Raw genomic sequence first — 25,095 nt, 5'->3', positions numbered from 1 at the left:
CTGGGTGTTCAAGAAGTTCCGAAAGTCCATTAATCAACTGGCTATCATACAACTATCATTGTGTAAGACATCAAGAAGAGTGCACTTTCTAGAGGATTTACAAATCTCACGGAGGTAATGTTTATGGCTAAGAACCAGTAAGAGTGTAAAACAATTGTGTGCTTGTGTATCAAATGGAATTGGGTGATGGATGTGAAATGAACTTTCTCATGACAGGAAACATGTTTCATGTTCCCTCTGCATCCAGCATAGGAACTGAGTAGACCCTGGGAAGGCATTTGTTCAGTGAACATGTTGGTGTCTTTTCAATTTGAAGTCTTCGGTAGGAGCTTCATGTTCCTCCTGAAAACCAGTAGACATTGCCCAACAAGGACTCTGGGTCCAGGGCCCATTGGGATATGGAAGTAGCTTTTGCTGCTCTCCGTTTAAGGGTTGGATCCCTCTCCTCATCTGCATGAGGGAAGGCCAGATCTCCAAAATGGCTACCTTATACCTCCATGTATTCTGCATGGAGTCTTTGAAATCCTGGAATCTCCCCGTTGCTAGGGCACTGGAATCTTGGACATAAGTCCACTAAGTGGACATAGGTAGTTTTGTACTGTCCTCTTACCAGCTCCATTTCCCAGGGATTGGCTCTTTTCCTTTTATTCCCAGTGACCCTGTGTTCTGTATGATGTTAACAATATTTAAACATTACATTTCCCAAATTCTTCCTCCATTCTGCTACCCTAGAATGGGACATTCTCATCTCAAGTCTGGATAGGATTTTCCACTCTCATCTGGATTGATTCACAATTGTGGGCCTGTTCTTCGTGCACCACTGTCATTTTATCCATCTTTCCTTGGCTCCCAGTCCCCTCTGCTCTTATTAGGACAGCATTGTATGTTATATTATTGAGGTCTGGCTGGGGCCAAAGAGCAGGAGTTTGAGATGGATTCAGTCACTTCAGCTTTCTGCCTCCTACCTTGAATGCAAGACATATGTGGATGTAAGATCATGTATGTGCTTTATAATTATCATTATTTATGATTATTATCACACACATATTTTTTTCTGACTACAAATACATGCTTACTTTTGAGAATGCAAAGGCAGAAAGCATAAAGAGCAAAACAGAACAAATTCTCTGTTTCAGTTTCCTATTGCTGCTGTAACAAAACACTGTACATTTAGTAACTTAAAGGGTCAAAAATGAGAAGTCTCACTGAGCTTAAGTCATGGTGTCAGGGGGGGCTTCATTCCCTCAGGTGGATCTAAAGGAGTATTTGTTTTCTTGCCTTTTCTAGCTTCTAGAGGCCACCTGCATTCATTGGCTCATGGTCACTTCCTCCATTTTCAGAGCCAGCAAAACCCTTGTGATTACATTGTCCCCTGCATAATCCAAGATAATCTTCCTATCTCAAGATTATAAAGTTAATTACTAATGCATGTACATGTTACCATGTGTGGTAACCTTCACCAGTTTCAGGGACTAGGACATGAGCATCTTTACCAGGTCATTACTTTGCCTATCATACCCTCAATTATTTGATCCAGAAATAATGACTTGTAACATCTTGGCATATTTCTTTAGGTTCTTCTTGTTCTGCATATATTAATATATGTTTTTTCTTTTAATAAAATTGTTATCATATTACATATATTGTTTATTTTTCTATTTTTAAAAAAATTTATTTATTTTTGGCTGTACCGGGTCTTTGTTGCTGCGTGGGCTTTTCTCTAGTTGGAGCGAGCGGGAGCCACTCTTCAGTGCATTGCACAGGCTTCTTACTGCAGTGACTTCCTTTGTTGTGGAGCACAGGCTCAAGGGCACCAAGCTTCAGTGTTGTGGCACGTGGGCTCAGTAGTTGCAGTTCCTGGGCTCTAAAGCACAGGCTCAACTGTTGTGTCACATGGGCTTAGTTGCTCTAAGGCAAGTGGGATCTTCCTAGACCAGGGATCGAACTTGAATCTCCTGCATTGGTGGGTGGATTCTTTACCACTGAGCCACTAGGAAAACCCCTATTTTTCTATTTTTTTTAAAAAAGTTTTATTTTGTCTGTGCCAGGCCTTTAGTTGCTGTGTGTGGGATCTTTTGTTGCAGCATATGGGATCTAGCTCCCTGACCAGTGATCACCTGGTAGTCCTGGGTGTTCATTGGAAGGACTGATGTTGATGCTGAAACTCCAATCCTTTAGCCACCTGATGTGGAGAGCTGACTCATTTGAAAAGACCCTGATGCTGGGAAAGGTTGAGGGCAGGAGGAGAAGGGGATGAGAGGGGATGAGATGGATGGATGGCATCATCAACTCAATGGACATGAGTCTGGGTGAACTCCAGGAGTTGGTGATGGACAGGGAGGCCTGGCGTGCTGTGGTTCATGGGGTCACAAATAGTCAGACACGACTGTGTGACTGAACTGAACTGAACTGAACCCTGCATTGGGAGTGCAGAGTCTTAGCCGCTGGGTCACCTGGGAAGTCCCACATATATTCTAATATAATCTGTATTTTACCATTCCACTGTTTATAAATAGTTTCCTGTAAATATTTTTTAAAACTTTGAATTTTACTGTCTTCCTAGCACTTGATTCTTTTCATCTGTCATAATTTGCTTAAAAAATTCTCTATTATTAGAATTTAATCTTTTTGAAGTTTTTTACTTCCCTTAACAATGTGATTAATATATATGAATGTAAGTTTTTTTATTCCCTTTGATGTTTCTAAAAAGTGAATTCTTACTATTATTACTAGAATTTTAATACAAAGGCACTATGAAAATACTATTGAAATAAATAATTTTGAACTCAGAAGTCAAGCTAACCAACTCATTTTATAGCTTTATATAAAACTGAAGATTTATATATAAATATATAAAATATATATTAAAATATTTAAGATTTATATATAAATATATATAATATATATAAATATATTAAAAACATATAATATATTAAAAAAGATTTATATGTAAAACTTTATATAAAACTGAAGATGATAGAAAATGATAAGCTCAAGGTAACACAGTAGTTTAGAAAAGGAATTAGATTTGACTATTTGAAATTTTAGTATGATGAAGAGCATTACAAATAAACTTAAAGCACAAATGACAAGGTTCATTATCCAGTTACAGATGTGGTAGGTGAAGAAGATAACAGAATTAGTTGGGAGACTGGTTACATTGAAGCAATAAATAAATTGACTGAGGAAATAAGTAAATATATTGAAGATAAAAGACTCAGGTTTCTTACTGTTGGAGAAGATATTTGTTTGTAAGTGTGGAAAAACAGAAGTCTAGAATAATCTTGAAGTGTCAGATTACAATTAGAGATATTGGCAAGAATGCATGGTTTTAAAATATATATCCTGATAGATACAGAAATGGTCATAGATACATGTATGTATATGTATGTGTGTGTATATATATATATTTGCTTGTGTATGTGTGTATTGTACATGTATAATGCATATATGTCTTAGCTCTGTCCACTGAGAGAGGCCAGAAGCAATGACACTCCAGTAGCAATGATAGCACTAACATCCCAGACCTTAATTTAATACCATCCTCTTCTAAAGTGACTCAAAGCTGTTGGGCTGATTCTAAGTCTAGGTCAGAAAAAATGTAAAATGAATCTGGAACATCTCATTGTGCAAGAAAGTAAGACAACACTCAAAGAATGATGAGGACACATCAAAAGAACCACTCTAAAGACTCTCCTACTAGACAAATCTGGGACAACTTGAGCATCAAAATGATGAAAGTGTCAAAATACAACTGACTGAAGAGACTAGAAACTTACAAGTTCAAACTGGTATAAAAATTAATACCTACATGCTTACATACATAAATAAAAGATAGAAAAGGAAAAATTCTTTGCAGTAAATTTCCAACTAATCTATATAGAAAGAATGATTGAAACAGAAAATTACCAGTGTCATCATGGTGGCTGACCCAGTAGAAAGTTGGCAATGGATACTAAATTTTGTCTGGAAATATGATGAGGAATAAGATATTATTCCTTGGAACACCTTTTCACAAAATATTACTAACCAATTACAAAGAAAAAATGGCGATTTTATGGTAGAGAAACATGACTGGCAAAAAGCCACAAGTGACAGTCTGGAGAAGGTATTTGTAACATGTATAAAAATCAAAGAATAACAGTTTCTTATGTGCTGTGTGCTGTGCTTAGTCACTTAGTCATGTCCTACTCTTTGCAACCCCATGGACTGTAGCCTGCTGGGCTTCTCTGTCCATGGGGATTCTCCAGGCAAGAATATTGAAGTGGGTTGCCATGTCCTTCTCCAGGGGACCTTCCTGCATTGTAGGTGGATTTTTTTTACCATCTGAGCCATTCTCATATACAATTTGGAAGCAATTTCTCATATACAAAGAATTTCTACAAATCAGCATTTGTATTATAGTTCAATGTAAAAGGAGCAAAAGATATGATAAGACAATTAAGATATATAAATAGCCAATAGATATAGTAAAGATGTTCATCCTCACTAATAATGAAAGAAATACTGAAGAAAACAAGATGTCATTTTTTTCCCCTGTTAGACTGGCAAAAAATGACAGGTTGCTAATATGCCAATCTCTTTACCAGCACCACAATGCAGCTGAGTTAGAAGAGAAAATAAAATGTTTTCCAAAATGATGTCACTTGCCAAATGGCAAGAGTAGATACCAGTGATTTTTCAAATAATCTATTATATACAGAGAGTTAGCATACATTCCTTGCCAGTGTAGAAACTCCTTTCTATGTGCTCACTGAGAGCTTCTTCCAGTGTTGTACTGAAAATTGTTACACAAATGGCTGTACACTAAAGTATTAACAGGAAGAGACAAGGTAAAGTATTAGTATGATAAGGTCAGAGCATCTTGGATAAATATTTATTTATCCCACCCATCAATTAATTTTTGAGCTCTTCTCTAAAAGCCTTAACAACACCATCCAACATCTGCTAGAACACCTCTATCGTTTGTTCATTCATTCAACAAATAATTTACTGAACACCTGCTTTGTGCCAGGTCAGAGATAGGCTGAGAACTAAGCAGCAAGCAAAAAGAGATAAAATATATCTCCTCAGGGAGTTTACTCTGTACAGGGGGAGACAGCTTTAATCAGATAATCATGTAAATAACTGTAAATTGTAACAAAAGCACGTGGTATAAAGGAGAGATACATGATGACATGAGAATGTAAAACAGGGGAATTTGACTTTGTCAGGAAGTTTGGGGGAGGCTTCCCTAAGAAAGCATGGCTTGAGTTGAATTATGATGGATGAGAAGGTTACCTAGAAGAGGCAAGAGCATTTCAGGTGGAGGGGTGGCATGTGTAAAGAAAAGCTCTGTGGCAAGAGGCAGTATGATGAGTAAGGGGTTGGAAAAGAGAAATAGAGGGGAAGCTGGTGTGAGCAAAGGATGTTAAGGCACATGGGGCCAGCCCTGTGAAAGGTGGGACCTTTGTCCCTGAAGCTGGGAAGGGCTGTAAGCCCTGGAACAGGACTAGCTCTGGGTTTGAAGACGATACCTCTCACTGCCATGGGTGCAATTCTCTCTACATCAAACTTGAATGAATACAAACCATTAGTCAACTGTCCCCACAGTTCCATCCTCCTACTGCTCCAGGGATCATAGATTTGATCTTTGTTTCTCATGACAGACTTTTGGAGGGGAAATCCTCTCCTGCTTCTCCCCTTGATTCCTTGTCACCCTGCTCTTTTCCAGAGGGTATTGTTCCTGTCCTCCCTCCATCCCATGCTGATTCCCGCATTCCCTTCTATATTTGTCCTTTTCTCTCTCCATGTGTGGGCCTGAGAAAGGGATGCAGAACCAGCGGAGGGTTCAGGAAGGCAAATGGAAAATGATTATTAAACAAGCTGAAAACTACTGCTCAAAGCATAAACAAAATGCTTTGAAACTATCATCTGACTGAAATGGAGAACTGTAAAACAGAGTAATAAAACAACTGAAGTTTATTTACAGTGTTGGCTGGGCAGAGGGTATCAGGAGAGGGAAAGCAGGAGGTCATTCCATCCTTTAGACTGAGTTGTGGTCACTGACACCAATGCAACAGGAACTGAACATTTTGCAAAATGAGTCTTGTGAAGTAGTAGTGAATTTAAACATTATAATTTCTGGGGCACGGGGAGAAGGGGGCAAAACAAACAGGTTAAAAGTTATCTAGAATTACTGTACATCAAAGGCACACCTGTATACATGCAGAATTTCATGGATGAAATATTGAATAAGTAAAAGCATGTTGTAGTAGAATACATAGAATGTTATGATCTATAAAAAATTTTAAAACAAGCAAAATTAAGCTATATATTAAATATATAAATCCATTATACCTGCAATCTGCCTTCACTGATCAAGATCATTTTAGTTGCAGCTATTTAAAGAAAAGTGTGTGTCCTCCAGGTGCACTTAGCCTAAACAGTATGTTTGCCTGAGCTGTTTCTCAGAAACTCGGAGTCAGCTGTGTCTAATTCAAGCTGAGCTGGTTAATACTGGGTAGGACCACTGACCCTCTAGCTGGGCAGCCCAAGTGTCAGCTCGGTGACCTTTTGACATCAGAGGCTAAAAATTTACCCTTGGATGATGACAAGTGCTCCATTTTAACACGCCCCCTCTAGGTCCACCTGCCAATGCAGGAGACGCAAGAGATACGAGTTCGATCCCTGCATCTGGAAGAGTCCCTGGGGTAGGAGATGGCAACTCACTCCATTATTCTTGCCTGAAAAATTCCAAGGACGGAGGAGCCTGGAGGGCTGTAGTCCATGGGGTCACAAAGAGTCAGGCACGACTGAGCACGTTCCCATGAAGAAGCCTGTTGCTTAGTAGTTACTCCTGTGCAGATTGACTCCCTCACCTTTTCCTCATTTCCAGTCACCTGTCCCCATGCTTCCCAAGCCTAAGACCACTCTGGTCCTTTATCCCATAAATAGCTCAAGCCCTTTGAGGCAGGTTTGAGACTTGTTCTCCGTTCTCCTTGCTTGACTGCCTTGTGGATAGACCCTTTCTTTGCCGTAGACATCAGTGTTTCAGCATTTTGGCTTGATGCATGTCAGGAAAATGAACCTGGATGAGTAACATTCACGTGCACTAGAAAGCATTAAGATACAGAAAGGAATATAAGTCCCAAGGAGGAAGGGCCGTGTGAGGGCAACTGACAAGGAGTACACAGGACTGGAGGTGGTTTTGGTTCATTATATTAGTATTTAGGCCTTCTTATATTTATGCATATTTTCCAATACACTTTTAAGAAGAAAAAACTGACCACCTAAGTTGCCGGTGAACTACTGATGAGAAAAGGGAACAGAAACAAGAACTCTTACCTCTTTTCTTGTAATTGACTCTCTATTTAAGAACAGATTCTAGGAAGGTTCCCTCCCTACAGACAGAGCATTAATGGGCAGCACTCAGACCCCATCAGGGTAAGTTGCAGTGATTTAAACTCCAGCTGTACTGAATGAGAAGACCCCGGGGTATTGGCAGAACTAGCCTGAAACTGGACCTATACTGCTTCTAACAAGAAACTGAGTTGTTTTTCAGAGACAAGAGAACAAAACCACAAGTCATACAGCCAAAATAGGCACAGAGGAGAAAATTTTGACCTCAAACAACACCCAAAAGCAAAGTTTCTCCTTCCACAGAACCAAATGACCGGGACAAGACCGGAGCCTGATTGCCGGAGCCCTTTCTGAAGCGACGGGTCTGCTGTCCCAGAAGAACTGGTACTAAAGTCTCCTTCACCACACCTCATCATAAATGGCTGAGTCCCAAAGCCCTTCAGTGAAAACCTGCCCCAACGCTTTTACCAACCAAACCCCAGATCAGGGAAGATGCAGATGTGAGCCATACCTCCTGTCTCCTGCCAGCTGACCTCAAAATAAAATCTTTTCTCAAAAGCTGTGCCACAGTATTGGCTTCTGTGCCCATTGGGCAATGAACCCTTTGCTTGGTAACACTGGTCCCATCTTTACAGCCATAAAGTATGATCTCACCTGAACTAGCATGGACCATATATAATCAGCTCATCAGAAGAGCAGAGAATCTTGGAGGCTCCCTCACAGTCCCTGTTGGATGAGCGTGGATGGTATTGGAGTCTTTACATATTTCAGTATTTCACATGGCATCAAGTTGACTCACCTGCTGCTCCATGGTGCTTGGATCAATAAAAGTCATCAGGTCTATGGAAAAGTGACCAATCACGTTTTTCATTTTACAAGCCTTTCCAATTTGAAGGCACAAAGAACTGAGAACTTGGGGATCCACTGAGGTCTGAGGCACGGTGGTCCCAGAGGAGATGAATGGGCCTTCAGCATGAAACTGGTCCCCTGTAGACAGCAGCCTGATTTCTCCATTGGGTTCTATCAGCATGTCCACCGTCACGTTGGTAATACTCTCTGAAGGTGGGTACGCTTCAATCACGCCTCCTGGGGGGAAAAGCATGGGGTGGGTAAAAGGACACACTCATGTGGACTGTGCCCATTAAGAGCAAGAGGAAAAAGCCCAGGCTTTGGCAGAGGGACTCAGGCTCAGAGCTCGCATCTGCCATGTCTTGTGAGACTTTGGGCAAGTAGCTTCAAGTCTATAAATTTCCTTTCCGTCATTTCTAAAATCAGCATAATAAGACCTATCTCACCAGACTGTTGTGAATCTTCGTGATCTACAGTATTTAGTCCAATGCTTGGTGTGTAGTTGGACTCAATGAGTGGTGGTTTTGATCCTAACTAGGAAGACACTGTAAAGATCATCAGGCCTATGCCCATTCATTATAAATGATGAACCTGAGGGCTACAGCAAATCCCTCGGGGGGAATTAACTGCCCACAGGCCACAGTTTGTACCTTAAGGACCACTGCGCTTCCTGTTCAACTTCACTGCTTTTTCAAGTTCTGACAGGTTAGGGCTTTTATCAGACATAAGAAAACACTGACCATTATGTCAGTCAAAGGACTTCTATATATAGCTGGTTTGTTTTAAAATATGGAGCCAGAAAATGCTGCCATTCTTGAGAAACAGGTAAGCTTGCTCCATGCTGATAATGGGAGCTTTATAATTTATCTTACTGCACCTTCTGCTCTGAATAGCAAAAATCGCAGAGGCAAATTTGTTGTTTAGGCGCTGAACTAAATTGACTCTGCAATCACATGGACTGGAGCCTGCCAGGCTCCTCTGTCCATGGGATTCTCCAGGCAAGAATACTGGAGTGGGGCTGCTATTTCCTACTCCAGGGGCTCTTCCCAACCCCGGGGTCAAACCCGCATCCCTTGTATTGGCAGGCAGACTCTTTACCACTGCACCACCTGGGAAGCCTGCCCACAAAATGTACATGGCCCTGTTTTCTGTCTTTAGGCCTAACCTGTAAATCTGTATATATCCCTTTTATAGAAAAAAATTGAATATTATTTGTGAAGAATTAGATAACATAATTTAAAAGTGTTCCTAGACAAGGCAGCCTCTGGAGCCCAACAGTATTAAGATAAATTTGATGTGTATTTTGGGAATTTGCTGGGAGGTGACCTATGCTCACAGGCTTTGAACAGCATATATGGTTAAATCCTGAGATTTAAAAATGTTTCAAATGCAGCTATCTGTTACTTTATACAAAAGGCTCTTTCCTTAAATGTCTATGCTGCTGCTGCTGCTAAGTCGCTTCAGTCGTGTCCGACTCTGTGTGACCCCATAGACAGCAGCCCACCAGGCTCCTCTGTCCATGGGATTCTCCAGGCAAGAACACCGGAGTGGGTTGCCATTTCTTTCTCCAATGCATGAAAGTGAAAAGGGAAAGTGAAGTTGCTCAGTCATGTCCGACTCTTAGCAACCCCATGGACTGCAGCCCACCAGGCTCCTCCGTCCATGGGATATTCCAGGCAAAAGTACTGGAGTGGGGTGCCATTGCCTTCTCCTTAAATGTCTATAAGTGTGATTAAAGCTTATAGACACAAAAGCTGGTCCTAAAGAAAGCTGAATTTCAGAAGGAAAGCTAATTCATCTTCTCGGTTGGTTTGAGATATGCTTTTCTTTAAATGAGGTTTTCGAGTGTGTGCTGTACCTAAATACTGGTTGCTGGAGATTTAGCAAGGTAAAAGTAACAAAACAATAATAACACAATGCACAAAAACAAGCAAAAACCCTACTGAGTCTCTCTGATTCAGAAAACTTTGTGGCTTTCACTATCACCTACATTTTGAAAGATGATGCTCCAGTGAAAACACTTGTCCTTTATAGTTACAAGGTTATTTTACTTCAAAGTAGCTTATTTGTATTGTCTTCTTGGTATTAGGACCACAGTCTTTTCAGTGTTAATTTTTTTCTTTTCCAAGTAATTAATCCCCCTTTTTAAAAATGTATTGCCTTTGATATAATGCTTTGACAATGCAGAAATCAAATCTATAGCACATTTCGCGACTATAAGCACACTTCAGAGAGTAGAAATGAAATGAACCAGGCAACAGGGAAGATGGCAGGAGATGGTGGCCTTAGGGTCAGGAAACCTGGGTGGGCAGCCTCTCTGTCAGTAATAATTTTATGCAGGGCCTGCTGTAGGCTCTGGGCTCAGAGCTGGGAATAGGTTTGAACACACATGACTCCCCCAAACCAGATTTCTGAGACGTGCTAGAATTGTGGGCTCTAACTGCGTTCCCACTCACCATGCACTTGTTGTGTGATTTTGTCCTAGTCACTTCCTAGCATTAAGCCTGTTTCTTTGTCTATCAAAGTGTCTCAATAAAGCTTGTTCTTCCTCCTATAAATAAGTATTGTGCTTACAACACGGCTGAAATAGAGGAAGAAAGGATAGAAATGACGGAGGCTGAGACAAAGGCTAAGCTTGTGGTTGTACAGCTCATGTGAGATGACGGCTGGGAAAACCCTTTCTAGTCTACAAAGCTCACATGAAAATAAATAGGCTAGAGGAAGGTTTGCAGGCTGACCTTGGAAGATATGGAAACTTCCTAACATCCTGTCATGTATGGATCTGAGATCTTCAGGGTCTTCCCCTCATAATCTGAAAAAAATCCTTTATTCTTAACCATTTTTTGTTGTGAAACTGTTAGTCGCTCAGAGAGTGTTAGGTCTCACTCTTTGAGACCCCTATGGACTGTAGCCTGTCAAGTTCCTCTGTCCATGGGATTCTCCAGGCAAGAATACTGGAGCAGGTTGGCATTCCCTTCTCCAGAGGATCTTCTCAACCCAGGGATCGAACTCCGGTCTCCCTCATTGCAGGCAGATTTTTTACCGTCTGAGTCACGGAAGCCACCTAGTATACCTACCTACTTTATTTTCTCCCATTTATGCACAGGGTTGACTCTTTTAGTTTTACTTTTCTGGTATTGGGTTTATGTGGAAATTTGTGGAATCACAGAAATTTATATTTGAGAGGACAGATTGTACTATAACTGCCCTCTGCGTCTCCCCACACCAGTGAAGAATCCTTTCTCAGCATTCTTGTTAGACTGTGGGCCGTCCCATCTAAATAATTTATTAACAGTGTGTTTACTATGCCCTTCCACCCCACTCTGCCTTGCAGTGTATTCCAATGCCCAGTAGATCTTTCTTTTTCGATACGATCTCATATCTTGAGCTAAGAGGTATTCCTTGGTAAATGTACCCATTGTCTCTGGCCAAGACTCCTGGAGTAGCACGGGGTAGCCTTTTATTGGCTCTGTTAGATATTCACAGAGTGATTCGAGGAGAGTTACTTAATCTTTTGTACCTCAGTTTCCTTCTCTGTGAAGTGAGGGTGATAATGGTACCCACCTCATAGGGCTGTTAGGAGGATTAAAGAAATTAATATAGGTGTGCTTAGAATAGAGTCTAAGGACTTTCCTGTGGTCTAGTGGTTAAGTCTCCATGCTTCCATTGCAGGGGGCATGGGTTCCATCCCTAGTCAGGGAACTAAGAACTCACTTGCCTCACATGCCATGAGGTGAGTCTAGCTCATGGTAAGCACAGACTGTGCTTATTATGTTGTTTTCACTGTGCTATTCTTGCCATTGGGTTGTTGCTGCTGCTGCTATCATCTGATATTATTATGATGTGCGTGTATGCATGCTACGTTGCTTCAGTCGTGTCCTACTCTTTGCAACTCTATGGACTGTCGCCTGCCAGGCTCCCCTGTCCATGGGATTCTCCAGGCAAGAATACTGGAGCAGGTTGATGTGCCCTCTTCCGGGGATCTTCCCAACCCAGGGATCAAACCCATGTCTCTTACATCCCCTGCACTGGCAGAAAGGTTCTTTACCACTAGTGTCACCTGGGAAGCCCTATTATTATGATATTATTATATATTTATGTTACATGTTATCTTTTGACAGTGGTGAATAGAGTGGAAAGATAGCTTCTGTGGTCTGTATCCTAGCCTTCTCTTATCATGCATGTGTGTAAGCATATAAGAATATCCACCTTATACTGTTGCCTCCTAAAGAGTGAGGGGCAGTGTGTTGTAGCACTCCCACAGGACCTCCACAACTGCTCCATTCATTCCCTCATCCACTGACCTCCTAACATAATCAGAAAATTGAGAAGTCAGGGGGCTTTGCTCCAGGACTATCAGTCAGTTCAGTCACTCAGTAGTGTCTGACTCTTTGTGACTCCATGGACTGCAGCACACCAGGCTCCCCTGTCCATCACCAACTCCTGGAGACTATGTAAACTCATGTCCATTTCATCAGTGATGCCATCCAACCACCTCATCCTCTGTCGACCCCTTCTCTTTCCACCTTCAATCTTTCCCAGCATCAGGGTCTTTTCCATTGAATTGGTTTTTCACATCAGGTGGCCAAAGTACTGGAGTTTCAACTTCAGCATCAGTCCTTCTAATGAATATTCAGGACTGATTTCCTTTAGGATGGACTGGTTGGATCCCCTTGCAGTCCAAGGGACTCTCAAGAGTCTTCTCCAAAACCACAGTTCAAAAGCATCAATTCTTTGGTGCTCAGCTTTCTTTATAGTCCAACTCTCATATCCATACATGACTACTGGAAAAACCATAGCTTTGTCTAGAGGGACCTTTGTTGGTAAAGTAATGTCTCTGCTTTTTTAATATGCTGTCTAGGTTGGTCATAGCTTTTCTTCCAAGGAGTAAGTGCCTTTTAATTTCATGGCAGCAGTCACCATTTGCAGTGATTTTGGAGCCCCAAAATCACTTTGGGCTCCAAGACTATAGCAGGTTCTTATTTACAAGGTCTAACCTCAGAACCAGAAGTGAGACCATTTCTTCTCTCCTAGAAAATGGAAGGAGAAACTCACATTTCTTGAAGACTTATTTTGAGTCAGGCTCCCTGGTAGAAACCTTCATGTATTTATTTCATTGAATCCTGCCAACAACCCTGTAAGTAGGTGAGGAAACTGGGCCTCCAAGCGTTTAAGAACCTTGCTCAAGGTCAAGGATGAGATCCAAACTCAGGTCTTCTGATACCAAAGTTTTTGACTACTTCTCAGGAGAAGTCTGTGGTGCCAAAATATGGTCAGAATCTCGAGATATGCACGGCATGCCTGGCCTGCTCAGTTCCTGTTTACTTAAGAGGCTGAATGCAGGATAAATATTTAGGCAAAGTTTTGAAGAAAAATCTGTTTGGAGGAGCACTTTTCTAAACCCATGCAAGAGTTTCTAGGTATTCACACTGGCCCCAGGTTGACCCAAAACTAGAATGCAAGGTTGCGCAGACCAAACCTCAACAGAAGCTTTCCAGTCTTATTTACCTTGACTGAGGAATGTTTGCAGGAATTTTCTCCACGTTGGGAACCGTTTCTCATTGACTGGCTGTGCGTGCTGTGCTAAAATGCCCGCCAGCTCCTCGGAGATCTTCACCAAAGCTGGCTCCTGCAGAAACAAATTAAATAGAACCACAAGCAATTTTACTACAGAAATGAAAACTGCTTGTGGAGTGATTAAAAACCAGGCCTCCAACAGGCAAAAAAAATGTGGTTACTGTTTACCCAGAGCCAGAAAGCCATTTTGAAAAATTTCTCTATTTTTTCCCAGCCATTTCAATTTTCTTTCCTCAAAGTGATTTGGCCCCAAAATATTGCCACTAATCATGCCTGTTGTCTCCAAAAGGCAGCCTTCTGCCTGGGTGTCAGGTAAACCCAGTTTCAGACCCACAGCAGCCTGACCAATGGCATGTCCTCGGACACTGTGTCTCCTCACTTTGGGCCTCAGTTTCTCATTGTGTAAAAGGCAGGGTTCACTACCTTCTCCCTCAGGTTCTTCAGACTGGAATTTTTTTTTTATTAAAAATTTTTTATTAAAGTATAGTTGATTTATAACGTGTTAATTTCTTCTGTGCAGCAAAGTGACTCGGTTTTATATCTTCTTGTATTTGTTTCCATTATGATTTATCACAGGATATTGACTGTAGTTCCCTGTGCTGTACAGCAGGACCCAACCTCCCTCCCTACCTCGCTCAGTCGTGTCCAACTCTTTGTCACCTCATGGACTGTAGCCTGCCAAGCTCCTCTGTCCGTGGGGATTCTCCAGGCAAGAATACTGGAGTCGGTTGCCATGCCCTCCTCCAAAGAGTCTTCCCAACCCAAGGATCAAACCCAGCTCTCCCACATTGCAGGTGGATTCTTTACCATCTGAGTCACCAGGGAAGCCCATAGATACTAAAAGAGTAACCCATATATATGCTGCTTCCCAGAGACTCACTTCAAAACTAAAGACACACACAGTCTGAAAGTAAGAGAAGGGAAAACAGTATTTTATACAAAAGGAAATGTTTTTTTTATCTTATAACGCTAACAGAGCTGACCCTGAGAGAGATCGTGGAGTTGGCAGGGTCTTTCTTGGTCACCTTGATCTCTTAAAGCCATGCCCTTTCCCCCTGGTTGGGGGACCTCCACGTAACTGTGGGATCAAAGCCTAAAATCACGGCTAATGCCGTAGAGGTGAGATTCCATGAAGTCAGGTCGTAAGAATGAGGTGGGATTTCAGGAGGTTGGGTCAGGAGAGAGAGTTGGGGAGGGAGGTCAGGTTGGGAGACTGAGGTGGGGAGGGGTGTGGTTCTCAATCACCTGATATTCCACATTAGGTCACAGCCTCATGTGACTAGACGTGAGCTAAGGTTGGCCCCCACGCCAAGGTGAAAACTGTAGGAAACCCTCTAATGAATAAAAAATGGGGGTTTGTGACATAAAGAGACTTGGTTTGTATCATAAAGATATTTGGTTTATGAGGACAATTTTTTTGTTTTTTTGTTTGCAAAGTCTTAGACTAACTAAAATTTTTTTAGATAAAAGCCACTTGTTCAGATTTCATTTCTGTCAGAAGAGCAGCTTTAGGCACCAAACATCTGATAGGCAGAATTCATATTCAAAATGGGGGACATTGACAAGAAAAACTCAGGCTTGTTCTGGGTTGCTGGGGAAATTTCTAATCTGTGAGTAGACATCAGTTATTTGGAAGAATCAGAAAGAATCAGCTTTGGTGAGTGGGGCAGGAAGGAATCTTAGAAATAATCTGTATAGCCATGTATTTTCAATTTCTGCGTCATTAAAAAGTGATTGTCCTTCCCCTCCCCTCAGCTCCTTGGAACATCTGGCTCATTCTGGGTTGAGTGCCCTCTGAAAATCTACAATGGAAGACAAATATCTGAGCGTACACTCTGGGCAGGTCCCAGTAACCTGAATAATGTCTGAATTATCTAGAAAATCCTGGTGGGAGACTCTCATCAGTCAGTTTAGTAAGTGCTTGACATACAAAACCAAAGCGCCACGAGGAAGGGAGAGTGCTGCTGCTCACCCTCTTTCAGGATGGCTCTCTGCACAGTCAGGGACGTTAAGAAGGGCTGGGGAAGCTGGCTCACACAGCGAGCCTCTGCCTCAGGAGGCAGAGGCAGGGAAATTGCTGTCAAAGCCAAGCACTTCGTATTCTGCACAACCGATGTTTTCTCTGCCCTTTACTGTACATTAATAACCTCATCTCCGCAAGGCCCTGCATTTAAATCATAAACAAGCACACAAAACGTGCGGTTCCAACAACCTGGACCGCCTCTCGTTTTCTCCTTTGAGCATTGTCCTCCAAACCCACCTTTCTTACTTTATAATTGTCTCTGTTAAAACTACTCTACTCTATTGAAAAAGACCAATTGTCTGTGATTCATGCAGTGCCCCAAAGGTGGGACAACGAAACACGGCTGTGGGTTCCCACTCTGCTTATGAAACTGAGTGTCAAGGAAGGAACCCATGCAGGGCAGGCCCTCTACCAGGACAGTGGAGACTTACTTTTTGTCCTTCCTTGATTAAAGGTGTTGAATCATCTACACAGTGATCTGCTCTCTGCTATCACATCAAGTCAGCCCAAGAGCAATAATTCACTTGTTCATCCATTCATGCAAGAAATGGCAGGTACTTAGAGTAGTTGAAATCACTGAGACTGTTAGTGGGATGGTGGTTGTTGGGGGACAGGGAGTGGCGAGTTAGTGTTTAATGGGTATGGAGGTTTGGTTTTTTAAGACAAAAAGAGTTCTGGAGCTGGGTGGTGGTAATGTTACACAACATTGCGGATGTAATGAATACCATTGAACTGTAGACTTAAAAATGGTTCAGATGGTAAATTTTATGGGTATTTTACCACAATAAAAAAAATTGAGAAAAAAAATTAGAGAATGTCAGATCTAACTTAACTAAGGAAAAAAGTGTTTATGTGTTGTGGTGGGGGGAGACTAGAGATGGAGGTGAGACAAGGAATAGATGAAAGCTTTTCTACCTGTCTCAAAAGTGAAAGTGAAAGTCGCTCTGCTGCTGCTGCTGCTGCTGCTAAGTCTTGTCAGTCGTGTCCGACTCTGTGCGACCCCATAGACTCAGTGGTGTTCAACTCTTTGTGACCCCATGGGGCTATACAGTCTATGGAATTCTCCAGGACAGGATAGCGGAGTGGGTAGCCTTTCCCTTCTCCCGAGGATCTTCCCAACCCAGGGATCCAACCCAGGTCTCCTGCATTGCAGGCAGATTCTTTACCAGCTGAGGCACAAGGGAAGCCCAGGAATACTGGAGTGGGCAGCCTATCCTTTCTCCAGGGGATCTTCCTGACCCAGGAATCAAACTGGGGTCTCCTGCATTGCAGGTGGATTCTTTACCAACTGAGCTATGAGGGAAGCCTAAGTCTCAAAACTAGATCCCTATCCACTTAAGTCAAAACTCCTCAGCACCACACACAAAGGCCCTCTGTAACCTGACCTCTGATTCCTAAAGCAGCCTCTCTTCTCTCTGTCTTCTAGCCTTGCCCCAAACTTCCCTGGCTCAGTCTCTTTCCTCGGCCTTCCTTCTTCCACTCCCTCCTCTGGGTGATTCCTTTACACCCTCTCTGAGTTAGTTCCGGTCACTCCTCCTCCAGGAAGCCTTCTCTACTATCAAGTGGGGCTGTCCTTTCTTCATGTTCTCCAGCTTCTGGGGGCTCCTTAGGGGTGTGGTCAGTGGCTTTGTGGTCAGGCTCCCAATGCTCAGCACAGGGAACACCCAATATGTGTGGCTGCAATAAACACAGGGACCTGGCCCCAAACAGCTGAAGTTATAAGGTACGGGAAAATGGGAAACCTTGCAACAGGCTCCCACCTTGCTGCCCAGGAACCACCTGGCGGGGATGACTACTTAAGAACCAATTCTTCCTGGGTGGATTTGATGAGATTCCCGGCCACTGAGGGACAATGGGAAGATAAATAAGGTGACATTTATAAAGTATCACTTCAGATGCAGCATGCTATGTGAGGGCCAATAATTAACTGGTAAGGTCGTGGCTTGTGAGAGGCATCTGGACACCGTGTCAGGCTGCCTGCATTGCCTCTGCTTACAAAGCCAGCCATTCCACCTTGATCCACAGCGTTTGTATTGTGTACAGCAAAGGGGTAAATTTCCTAGAGGAAAGTCTGCTGTGGAAATCATGTCCCATTGTGAGAAGCACACAGCTGAAGGCCCTGGGAGGGTAACACTCAATAGGGGATGCTAGGGCACATGGAGGCACTTGGGGCCACAAGAAACTCTCTAAAAGATATTCAGAGGAATAATGGGGTGGGGGGTATTAACTGTTCAATTTATTTCTGTATTTTGAAAGCATCTGATAGGAAATAGAAGGATTATACTAAGAATGGCCTTAACTCCATTGGGCCTTAGCTCCATTGAAGAGATGTCAGATGTAAGTTCTCGGCTTGGAGAGAGTTTCTGTTCTGCTCAAACATAATTATCACAACTTTAAGGGCAGGTGCTGATGAGGGAAGATCTGTAGCTACTTGGGTTTATTATGTTCAGAGTAAACTTAAGTACACACTGATGCCCACAGCCACAGACATATAAAACCATGCTACACAACCCCCAAATTCATGTGAATCCTCAGAACAGTATTCATAAAATACTTTCTCTTGTTACAGCAGGCTCACATTCATTGTCTCCTTTGGTCCTGACACCAACACTCTGAGGTGGGTGAGCACAAGATTATTCCCCCTGCTTTACAAATGGGGAGCTGAGGCTCCTAGAGTGAAGAGGCTTGTGTAAGGTCACTTGCTGAGTTATCAGATTCTGTTATGGGGTGATTTTCAACACGAGACTGAAGACAGAAAACAATGGAGTTGGGGGAACCATTGCTAGTTCGTCTTGTTTCCCCCACATTTTACCCTTGCAGTGTGTATATGTGTGTGTGTGTGTGTGTGTGTGTGTGTGTGTGAGTAAGTAGAATATCTGTTACAAGCCAGAAACCAGGGCACAAGATTCTCTGTCTAACATATTTGTGAAATGAGTAGTTCAATGCATCACATCAAGGCGATAGATGACTGGTTAGTGTTTCAAAAAGTGTATCAACCACATGCAACAGATCTTTCAGAGCTAACAACTCTAGGGGCGTGAAGAGGAAAGTGTAGATCTCATGGATGATAAGCAAATATTAGAAAAATACCCTTTAGTTTTTGAAACAATTCCAGATATTCATTCCATTTTAATTGCACTTCTGGCAATGCACATTAGCTGCCGGCCTTTGTGGAGCTAATAGCTCTAGAGCAATTCCCATCCAGGAGGAACCTGAGCCACACCTGCGCCAGTGCACAGCTTTGTCGCTCTTTGTCCAGTACCCATATTTACCCCTCAGAGTGCATCGGTGATAGTCATGACCTTGGCGGGTTCCAAGATAACTGTAGGGCCTTCATCAGTCTGACCAATGCATCCTAAAGATTCTTGTCTATCAAGCATGGACCTTGCGTCTCAGCTCTCTCTCTTTTTTTCTATCAAGAAAGTGTAAATTTGAAAGAAGAGGTATTTGACTGAAAGAAATTCAGGATATCTCAGGGGAAGCTGCTAGCATATCCAATTTAATATTGCCCTCAATGACTAAAGCTACTTCAAGCTCCAGAGAGTTAACTTTCCCAAGTAAATTCTAAAAGTGTGTATGTGTGTGTGCATGTGTGTTGGGAGGATGAGCAAGGAGGAAAAAAGAATACAAATCAGAATGATCTAAATATCAATCATCAATACTCCTTTTATTTCAGAAAGCTCTTTGCTAGATCTGCAGTGATGAATTAAGTAAAATAACTTGTCAGCTAATCACTTTCAATCTTTCACATCAGACATTATTTGGTGTTGTTCAAAACAGAAACCAAGGGACCTACCTAGATGATTCTGCTTTTACAGAGCCTTCTGATATCCCCAAATGGAGGAATGGAAGGTGACATAGGGCCAAAAGGGCAAGACAATCACTTGAAACTAAGCAGGGATATCAATATTGAAAGAGGCCGTCTGGACCATCTAAGACAAGTGCCTTGTGTAACAGAAGAGGGGATGGGGCTTCTACACACATACAGCAAGACCACAGGAGCTCTCAGCCACCTCTGGCTCCGGGGTGAGTGTTTATTGCCCCCACTGCCCTCTTTCAGAGGGAAGGTATGGGTTCCATGAAAGGTGCTCAGGATTTGAAAAGGCTAGCTGCACAGAGATGGAGAGAAGGGAAGGATTCCTAATTTGAATGTGAATTTAAGAAGGGTACTTGGTTGCACAGGACACTTTTTATACTGTTGTTGTTATTGTATTTTAAACTTTGTTTATATATTTTTGGCTGCACTGGGTCTTCATTGCCGTGTAGGCGTTCTCTAGTCGCGGCAAGTGGGGCCTGCTCTCCAGTTGTGCTGCACAGGCTTCGCACTGCAGTGGCTTCTCTTGTTGCAGAGCATGGGCTCCGGGTGGGTGGGCTTCAGGAAGCTGCAGTTCATGGACTCTGGAGCGTGGGCTAGGTAGTTGTGGTGCACAAGCTTAGTTGCTCCGTGGCATGTGGGATCTTCCTGGACCAAGGGTCAAATCTGTGTCCCATGCACTGGCAGGCAGATTCTAACCACTGGACCACCAGCAGAGTCCCAACGACAGCTATTTTTTAGGTAAAACAATAGCTCTCTCTTATTGAAAGCTTACCATGTGATAGGTCTGTGCCAGAAGTTTTTATATTATGATCTCAAAGCCACTCTCTGAAGTAGTTATTATCATCTCCATTTCATATCACAGCCATGAAGTAGCAAACTGGGATTCCAGTCTAGTTGCTACCAGTATGCCATAGTGCAACGAGCTCTGTGTCTGTAACTGCCATGGGCAGGCACTGTTGAGGTCCATCTGGGTCAGATTAGATCATCCACATGTGATGCTAAGTCTGTGCTGTCAAATTTATGAAAAATGGCAGAAATTACATCTGCTGTTGGCTGCCCAGCATCTTTGTCTTCTTGTTCCAGGTAATGATATCCCCAACTTCCTTTCAGGAACTGTCCCTACCCCATTCTTAGCTACGTAAGAATTGAGAGTAACCTCATGCTCAGCTCCAAGAAGGGGCCCCTGGTTAGCAAAGCCATACCCTGGCCACAGTGATCGGTTCAGGAGGGGCACATGACCCAGTCAGGCCAATCAAGTGTTAGGAAGCACTTGCTGGGGCCTTCTGAGAAAGAAGCCTTTATGCTTTTCTGAGAATGCTGCCTGGTGAGATTTTCTCTCTTCCTATTACCTTGACCAAGGACAAGCTTCAGGAGCCACTGGCAGCCCCCCAGCAACCCTGGGGACCACCAGCCTTAGGATGGAGCAGATATTATGCACAGTATGGGGGAGGGATGGAAAGTAACTGGGTCCTTGTTGATACTGTGTCACTGGATTAATCCTTTTCTCATGATTCTTTACTATCTGAGCCATCAGGGAAGCCTGGGTTAAGCCTTCTCTGATGTCAGAGACAATCTCTGGATTTTCATTTAGCTGAATTAATAAATTCTCTTTATTTTTTATTTTTACTTAAAAAAATTATCTTTATTGTTAAAGTCACTTTGAGTTGGGTTTTCTGTTATTGAATATTAAACATTTTAAACTGATACGAATGGGTGGACCAACCGTGTACCCACAATCCATGCCGGACACGTAAGCCGACAAATGCTCCACTCACTCCATGCATTGGTTACTCTCATTCGGCAATCAGTAGTGAAGTTTCCACTCATTCCTTTCCCTTAAGATCATTAGCAATCGTCCCTCTTTAGAGTGTAAAAATATGCTGAGAAGATGAAGAAAGAATGAAAATGTCTTCAGCAAGTCATAAACTACTTCCCACACCTACTTAAAGTTTAAGGACTGCCTTAATACTCCATGTTTAATTGTTAATTGAGAGTTTAAAAATCAAAAATGCCAACTTTGCCTTCGATGAGATGGAAAATTATGCTGTTGTAGAAGGTAACATAATGTAAAACAGCCAACATTACCAAGGCACACAAATGTTTTTGGTATGTAAAATTGCTTTGTAAAATATTTGCTCCATCTGCTGAAAGCGGCAAAGACAATTTTCCCTTGATAGCTAATGGCCCATTTCGGCTGTGTGGCAAGTGATTCGCTGTGGTGGCGGCTCTCATTAAACAGAATGGTGAAAGTGCGGTATATAATTCCATACTTATGTAGCATTATCCACTCGCTGCTTCTCGAGGAGTCTGTCCCTCATTATCCAGGCCTCCACCTTGCACCAACACGCAGGCCTAGCAGTTGATTTGACTCGAGAAGCGCTTTGTCCAACTGAGGCACATATGTTGCTTCTCCATTCGAAAACTCAGTATAACTGCTTTGCCCCGACCAGAAACACTGGAGAGCTTCATTCCCTTTCAACTTTCCAGCTCTTCAACGGCTGTTTCTTTTTCCCCCTCTCCACGGGGGGCCCTGATTTTCTTTCTAGGCTCAACCTATCGCACTGCATGCTGGGGGTTTCAATAGATAAAGATTAAGCATTTCTTGAAATTCTTAATTGAACTTTGCACATAAACAAAAGCAGGAAAAATTTTTCCTGTGGGCTAAAGCCGCCCATAAAAGCCCAACAGACACGGCCCTTGGCTCATGGTAAATGTGATGGTTTGTGATCTCTCTCTTTAAAGGAGTTGTTTACAGTATATCCTGAATTACTTCAACACCTGCTAACGGAACAATTAAAAATAAATAATCCAGGATGGTTTAAAAAAAGAAGAATCCGTTCATGTTTGGGGAATGAAATTAAAAAGTAGTTACAGCAGCCAGTGGCAGATTTTTAAAAGGTATTTTTAATGTTGGAAAATGGGTTTAAAGGCAATTATATTAAATAATAGTGACGCCAAGTAAAAATATATGACTGTTTTAAAGATTATGCAATATTTTAAAACAGAAACCACGCAGTTTAAAAATCAACTATAAGTCAAAGTGGCCACCATACTTATATTATGGCTAATAGGTTTCTTTCCCATTAGAGAAATACCACTGATTGAGAAAACTGCATATGCTGAAAAAGCCCTTTAGCTGAAATTAAAAACAAAAGAAAACACATGTGCCCTTTGGACTTGATTTTTCATTCAAGTAGTGGGGGAAAGGGGTGAATTTGTCAAATGAAATGAGAGGCTTACAGGAGAATTTATATTTTAATTTTATACCAAAGGAATGGGCAAGCATCTGCTTTCCTTAATCAGATTCTGTACCTTCCTTGATATTTCCACAGGTACAGAGGTATGTAGTTGAGGCGGATGGGACAGCATTATCTATTTATTATTTTTTTCTACAGACCATGTTTATGAAAACACCAGGGAAATAAAGCAGTGAATTCCCAAAATGAGGATTTGTTTGCTCTGGCACAATCACACAGAAGTCCGGGTCCTCTCAAGGCCATCCCCCTCTCGCCGAGGGGCGCGGAGGACAGACGACCGGAAGCAAATGGCGTGGCGGCCGGCGGTGGAGAGTCAGCCCACCCTGACTCTGTTCCAAATACCCGAGCCTGCTCTGTGGCTTTCCGCAAAGCAGGTCCTTCCAAAAGAACTCCAACGGGGACTTCCTGTGTGTGAAAACACTAACCAATTCTTGTTCCTCTCATCTTTTGCTTTATTCCTTCCTTCCACGCTGTTATTGCGAAAAACTGGCAGTTAAATTCAATTGATTCAAAATATTCCGGATCCATATGGCCGCCAACCCTGGAGCTGAGACGGCGATAGCGCCTCACTGCTGTTCTCAAGCATTTGCCTCTCCCCTAGTCCCCAGATGGTGGGAATAACATTTAAACCTCCTTTTCTCTGCCTTGTACAATAGACCTTGGCACCATTTCAACTGTTTACTCCGGTAATTAACAGCTCTGATACCACAACAATTACAACTCCTACACTCTCACCACAATAATGCTATGAATTAGTGAGAGCTAATGGCTGGAAGGTAGAGCGTTTCCAGACTGTGAGATCTGTGCATTTTTAGAATAAAATAAAAGGTACAAACAGCACGCTTGCAGTAGACAATGATTACCTTGTAATTAGTTTACACAAAGCTTCGTATTTAATGGCAAAATGCTGTAATTAACGTGTGACAGAAAATCAAAGGGTACTTTGTAAGCATATGAAAAATTAACACTGCAGGCCCATAGCTTTATGTACTGATTAGAAGCATATTAAATCAATAGGACACACAAACCAACAGCTTGTATAGCTGATTATTATAGGTCCTCGGAAGGGGGACCCAGCTTTCATTTAACTTGGGGAGGCAATTTTCCTTCTCCTGTCATCTTCCTCAGGCACTGAGACGCACCTCCAACCCAACCCTGGCAGCTTCCTGAAAATAACCACTGAATTGGAAGAAAACATTCTAAGTCATTTTCAGAGATAAGGAAAAATATGTAAATGATTAAGACTGTCCAATGATTGCGGTGACGTGCTGCTACACTAATTAGAAAAGACACCAACTGGAACCAGAAAAATGAAGCAAATGGGTCTCAACCTTGTGGTCAGAAAAATCTCTAGTTTATCAGGTCAATGCCTCTTTATTCAACATGCAGGATGCTAAAATAACTGGAATTGTTTTCTATTTTCAAATTATAAGAAACCAGGCTGCTAGCAAGGCTTATTCTTTTAAAGGCATTATCTGGGTAAACCATTGGATTAGGCACGCTTTGGTCCACACTCTTGTATCTTCAACAGTCACAATCCTATATGATAACTGATGCTTAGAACAATATTCTGGAAGCCTAAAAGGTGCTATGGGACCTTCTGAATCACCAGAAAAAGATTAAGTTGTACGTACTTGTTCAATACTACCTACAATTTAATTCTAATGCAATTTTATGGTAATGTTAATAACACATAGTCTTATGTGCTAAATATTGATACACAGCCAAGTCACAAGGGTCATCTCATTTAATTCTTATTACCTCCTCCAGGAGACAGGTACTAATATTATTTCTCTTTACACTTGAAGAGATAGAGGCTTGGACAGCTGAAGTGATTTGCCCATGGTTCCTCCCTGCCCCAATAACCTCCATTTGCCTAGTCCATGGAACCCGTGAAGCCAGACCACCTCCTACTTATCCTGAGTGTTCAACTATTCAGACTGGTTTATTCCAAACCTTTTCCTGCTTAAAAGGAAATTTACCACATCAATCTTGAACAGGAGATATAAAGAAATATTAAAAAAATAAAATATTTGGTTGCTTATCCAAAAAGCAGGGTTTTTTGAACATGTGAATTGTCCAAAAGAAATCTTTAATTTTTCAGTAATTTTTACTCTTTCTGTGCACATGTTGATTTCTTATCGTAAATGCTTTGTTTAAGATAGTGTTCTCTGTTGAGAATATTTTCATGGAATAAAATAATCTTTCCATGGTCCAAAACAAAACAAAAC

The 25,095-nt window shown here is 42.1% G+C and overlaps 1 protein-coding gene across 1 annotated transcript in view; it reads right to left on the bottom strand.

Annotated features, from left to right (window-relative positions):
* The window catches only part of IQCH (IQ motif containing H), a 236,982-nt gene that overhangs the window by 63,308 nt on the left and 148,579 nt on the right, over positions 1 to 25,095 (bottom strand). The window contains 2 exon segments of the mRNA XM_019968175.2: positions 8,141 to 8,427; positions 13,699 to 13,819. Of these exon segments, the coding sequence (XP_019823734.2) occupies positions 8,141 to 8,427; positions 13,699 to 13,819 (408 nt within the window).

This window comes from Bos indicus, chromosome 10 (assembly GCF_029378745.1).
Source record: "Bos indicus isolate NIAB-ARS_2022 breed Sahiwal x Tharparkar chromosome 10, NIAB-ARS_B.indTharparkar_mat_pri_1.0, whole genome shotgun sequence".
Classification (NCBI taxonomy): Eukaryota; Metazoa; Chordata; class Mammalia; order Artiodactyla; family Bovidae; genus Bos; species Bos indicus.
The sequence above is the reverse complement of the archived record's forward strand: the minus strand, read 5'-3'. Positions and strand labels throughout refer to the sequence as shown.